This window comes from Cinclus cinclus, chromosome 1 (assembly GCF_963662255.1).
Source record: "Cinclus cinclus chromosome 1, bCinCin1.1, whole genome shotgun sequence".
Lineage (NCBI taxonomy): Eukaryota > Metazoa > Chordata > Aves > Passeriformes > Cinclidae > Cinclus > Cinclus cinclus.
The window spans coordinates 89252102-89257267 of record NC_085046.1 but is presented as its reverse complement, the minus strand read 5'-3'; the positions used below and the strand labels follow the sequence as shown (position 1 = coordinate 89257267).

Sequence of the window (5166 nt, the reverse complement as noted above, 5' to 3'; positions counted from 1 at the left end):
TTTCTCTTTGCTTTCTTTTTTTTTTTTTTTTAATTAACTCTCTGTGCTTCTATCTTCCCCAGATGCCCTTCCCCTCCCCGATAGACTTCTGACCTTTCCTACTAATTTTCCATTTGGGGGGTTCTTTTTTTTTTCCCTCCTGTTTGTTTTTATTCTGATTGGGTGTGCATGGGGGGGAGCCTATAACAATTCTGATTCTCTACATAACTGCACAGAGCCAACCGGGGGAGGGGGGGGAAGAGAGAGAGAGAGAGAAGGAGGGAGGGAGGGAGTGAGAAAGAGGGGAGGGAGCGGGAGGGAGGGAGCGGGAGGGCGGGCGGGAGAGAGGGAGAGCACGAAAGCAGTGCCAGGAGCAGCGGCAGCAGCAGGGCCGGTCACCCTCGCCCCCTCCCTGCTCCTGTGCACGCCAGTGCAAGCCATGTCCTATCCTCAGGGTTACCTCTACCAGCCCCCCGGCTCGCTGGCTCTGTACTCCTGCCCGGCGTACGGGGCGTCTGCGCTGGCGGCCCCCAGGAGCGAGGAGCTGGCCAGGTCTTCGTCGGGATCGGCGTTCAGCCCTTACCCGGGATCGGCAGCTTTCACCGCCCAGGCGGCGACCACAGGCTTCACCAGCCCGCTCCAGTACTCCACAGACCCCGCCACGGGATTCCCCTCCTACATGGTAACTACCGAAGAGAAACCCTCTCCTTCTTCATTAGCATCCGCATTCTCATCCTCATCATCTTCAGCCTTTCTCCTCACACACTCACCATCAGCCCCCGACACCACGCCGCACAGCCGAGCTCCCCGCACCACCGCCGCCTCCGCGCTGCCGGCGCCGGCCGCGCATCGCTCCGCGCCGCCCCGCAGCCCGGCTGGGGACGAGCGGAGCGGAGCGGAGCGGAGCGGAGGCGAGCAGAGCGGCGGGCCGTGGCCGGGGCTGAGGCCGGGGCCGGGGCCGGGGCCGGGGCCGGGGCCGGGGCGCCGCTTCGCGTCCCAGCCAAGCGCGGTACCGGCAGGCCTGGGTCCCGGGCTCTCCGCGCGGTTTGAGAAGCCGGGAGGGCGCTTTGGTTAAGGAAATACGAATGGTCTCAGTCAGTTGGGCTGGATTGGATGCTTTCATTCTCCCCCCGTTTCCGTGTGTGTGTGTCCCCTGCTTTCCTTTTTATTTTTTTTTTTTAATATATGTATTTTCGCTGTGCTAGCACAGGGGAGGGTTTCCTTTTACTTCTTCATTTTTTGCCCTATTTATTTTTCTCTCTGTCTTTTAAGTCGGTGTTTAGAGGCGCTGGGGGCTTTATCCCCGTGTGGTTTTATTTACTTTCAGTGTGTTTTGCACTAATGGTTTAACTGGATTTTGGGAATGAAAAGGAGCATCTGTTTGCGATCTGTGAGCTTCACTTAAGCCCAAGATGGTCGTAGTGGCCGCAGTTTCGGATTTCACTTTCTTCTTATTAGTTTAAGGAGCAGTTGCAATTGAGTGTTATGTGTGTTCTGTGCATAAAGTACATAAATAAAACCATAAACTATATAAATAAACTGCACATCTAGATGGCTGTATAGTTTTATAAACACGCACGCACACAGAGAGTCAGACACATATCTAGTCCGTACACACAAAGACCTGTGTCCGGAATTTGAGACTAGAGCTGCTGTTGATATCCTAGGAGAGGATGGCAGCGGGGTAATTCGCTGAACCTGCAAAGTGACAGGGAAACTACTTACTTTCCGTCTGTTCATAATACACTGAATAAATTGTCGTGCGGTCTTTATTCGAGGTGGTATAAAAGATCTGAGGGTCTCTCTTGTTTTTCCTGTGGAGAAGCAGTAGGCGAGTGGCTGGAAGTTGCAGCAAGGTTGTAAACTGTGCGGTATATTGGGCGATGTTGAGCCTATGGCTCTCCGATGTGCGGGGTTCAGGGACGTGCTGAAAGTTAGCGAGTTTCTTAGGGATATCTTTAACTTTTCTTGCATTATGCAGACTTAAATAAGCGCAATTTAAACGTTAAAGAGCGAATTAAAATGCTAATTACATCGCATTTGAACAATTCGAAACGGTGCATATCTTCTGATTTGCAAATTGGATTTGCAATGCATTAGTGCAGTGAATTGCTAAGTGGCGGCTTTGTTGTATTTTCTATAGCAAAAAAAGGAAACATCTTTTGAACCTTTGAGAGAAATGTTGCTATCAAGACACTACCTGTAGGGCCTTTAAAATGTCTACGCGGTTCAAAAATTATATTGGGAAATATTCAATTACAAGGAGCAGAAATTAGTCATAAAGATTAAAACATCGCCGATTTTAAGCGCGTGTGCCTGTGTCTGTGTGCTGGGCGGAGGAAGGAGGGGGGGAAAACTGTAACTTAATGGCCTTTGGGTGCTGCTACTCCCCCTCATAGAATATGGATACAAGACACCATCCCGGGGAAATACAAATATAACCGCCGATCTCGCCTTGACAACTCACTAATGGCTATCAGCAATAACAAATTGCCAACCCCACCGTTTTGTTCTGTCCAGGGCTCCCCTTACGACGCCCATACGGCGGGGATGACCGGAGCCATCAGCTACCACCCGTACGGCAGCCCTGCCTACCCCTACCAGCTCAACGACCCCGCGTACAGGAAAAACGCCACCCGCGACGCCACGGCCACGCTGAAGGCCTGGCTGCAGGAGCACCGCAAGAACCCCTACCCCACCAAGGGCGAGAAGATCATGCTGGCCATCATCACCAAGATGACCCTCACCCAGGTCTCCACCTGGTTCGCCAACGCCCGCCGGCGGCTCAAGAAGGAGAACAAGATGACCTGGGCCCCGCGAAACAAGAGCGAGGACGAGGACGACGACGAAGGCGATGGCGCGAGGAGTAAGGAGGAGAGTCCCGAGAAGATGCCCGAGAGCAATGAAACCTCCGCGGAGGACGAAGGTAGGCGCGGGGTGACTGCGGCCCCGGAGGGGAGGCTCCATCCCGCCCCGTCGAGTCCCCCGGGACCGGGGCAGCGGGGTAGGAGCGGGAGCGCGGCATTTAACAAAAGAGACCCCCAAAACCCTCTCTTCCCGTCGCCTCCGGCCGCTCCGGTCGCTTGTCGCCGATCGGTGCCTGCGGCCGAAGCGGGCGGGGGGCGGCCGGCGACGCCGTGAGGGGCTGGGCTGGGAGGTGCGGGGGGCGCCGCGGAGGAGCCAGCCCGTGGGGATGGATGCTCCTCGGAACGGGAAAAGGCCGGGATGGCTTAAGTCTGCCTGGCCGCAGCGGTGGCGCGGTGGTGGCCGGGCTCGCTTGTCTCCCGCTCTGTTTTGCCGCCCCTCCTGACTGCCTCTCTGTGCCCGGCGGGCCCCCGCAGGGATCAGCTTGCAAGTCGACTCGCTGACGGACCACTCCTGCTCCGCCGAATCGGACGGCGAGAAGCTGCCCTGCCGAGCGGGAGACCCCCTCTGCGAGTCGGGCTCGGAGTGCAAGGACAAGTACGAGGACATCGAGGAGGAGGACGAGGACGAGGACGAGGACGAGGAGGAGGACATCGAGGAGGATGACGGCGGCGGCGGGGAGCGCGACCCGCCGGCCAAGCCCGCCACCTCCTCTCCGCTGGCGGCCGTGGAGGCCCCGCTCCTCGGCCACCCGCACACCGACGCCGCCCGCAGCGCTAGCAAGGCGGCGCTGGGGCCCCGCGCCTCCCCCGGCCCCCCGACGCCGGCCAACAAGCCCAAGCTCTGGTCTCTGGCCGAAATCGCCACCTCGGACCTCAAGAGTCAGACCCTGGGCCAAGGCTGCCAGCCTGCGCCGCTCTCCTCGGCCACCCCCGCCTCCGCCCCGCACAGCGCTGCCTACTCGCCCTCCTCCCTCCTGGGGAGGCATATTTATTACACCTCACCTTTTTATAGCAATTATACAAACTATGGGAACTTTAACGCTCTGCAGAGCCAGGGAATCCTGAGATACAACTCCGCAGCAGTGGCTTCAAACGAGGGACTAAGTCAGACTGTCCTAAATGCCAGCTCTGTCCACAAACAGAGCAGTGACTCTTTGAAAACGATCACAAACCAACTAGAGCAACATTACAGGCCCTCTAGCTATGACTCTAAGAAAGGTAGGTGACTTGTTTCTGCCGCTTTCTTCCCTCTTCTCCCTCGTCCTCCTTCCCCGACCCGTAGACGTCCCCTATGCGCTTTAAACACTGAAAACCTTCTGTGGAGAGAACAGTGAGCTCGGTGCCACGGCTGCCAGAGCCAAGATGGGCACTCATATAACTTGGGGATTAAAACCGGCGTGTCGCCGTCGTATCGGTACCTGCCCCTAAGAACCGCGAGAGGAAATATGAAAGACGACATTAAATCAGTCTCACAGGCTTCAGATACAGCTTTGAAAAGTAATATTTTTTTTTTAAGGAAAGCTACACACAAAGCTATCCAGAGAGAATTGGTGTCATTGCCTGTAATTTTTTTTCCTGACAAACTGGTTTGACTCTCTTTGTTTCCAGTATTCTCACGGGGTTTTTTTTTTTCAGCTCTGGGTTCAGATAATTGCTGACCTTGGACGTGAAATTACGTGGAGCGTGACATTTTTTGTAACTGATTGCTTTTTGGTTTGTTTGGGTTTTGGGTTTTATTTTTTTTGTTTGTTTTTTTGTTTTGGTTGGGTTTGTTTTTTTGGGTTTTTTTTAAGTTTTGCACTAATACGGTTGTCATATTATTCTGCAAAAATATTCCAGATACAGGCAAATATAAAATATTTGCTTGTTTTTTAAATGACCCGGCTACCAATTCTTGCACCGGTGAGGGTTGGGACCTACACAGACTGTATAATCTAGTTAGCTGGCTGTGTCCTGTGACTAACTGACGGTTATATTTTGACAGATCCCACTGAAGTCTGCACAGTAGGAGTACAACCATACCTATAGAAGTGCAATCACACAGCAATGCAAGTAAGTGAGAACATTTTCTATTACACTGATCATGCGGCATCAGGTCTGAGACGTGCTACACAGTTCTAGACTCGCTTAATGTTAATTTCTTGCTTCATTACTTGAGAGTTTGGTCACAAAGTAAAACATTATTTTTTTTTTCTGCTGTTTTTGGAAACCTCTTATGATGACTTTCGTTTCTTGGGTATGCCTTAATTTTCAAGCCAGGTCAGACAGTTCCCTCACTTTACATACTCTTCACTTGTGTAAGGCAAAGCCATAGGGACTA

General features: G+C 53.6%; 1 protein-coding gene across 1 annotated transcript; it reads left to right on the top strand.

Moving 5' to 3' along the window:
- Positions 1 to 418: 418 nt before the first annotated feature.
- Positions 419 to 4874, top strand: IRX2 (iroquois homeobox 2). The gene is made up of 4 exons (XM_062500289.1): positions 419 to 661; positions 2500 to 2905; positions 3321 to 4064; positions 4831 to 4874. Exons 1-4 carry the CDS (start codon positions 419 to 421, stop codon positions 4872 to 4874), a joined length of 1437 nt encoding a protein of 478 aa, XP_062356273.1.
- Positions 4875 to 5166: the final 292 nt, after the last annotated feature.

Excerpts from the sequence above, each read along its gene's own strand:
- IRX2 (XM_062500289.1), top strand. The coding sequence starts at position 419 with ATGTCCTATCCTCAGGGTTACCTCTACCAGCCCCCCGGCTCGCTGGCT. Across the intron at positions 662-2,499 it reads CGGGATTCCCCTCCTACATG|GGCTCCCCTTACGACGCCCA; the intron begins GTAACTACCGAA and ends TGTTCTGTCCAG. Across the intron at positions 2,906-3,320 it reads AACCTCCGCGGAGGACGAAG|GGATCAGCTTGCAAGTCGAC; the intron begins GTAGGCGCGGGG and ends GGGCCCCCGCAG.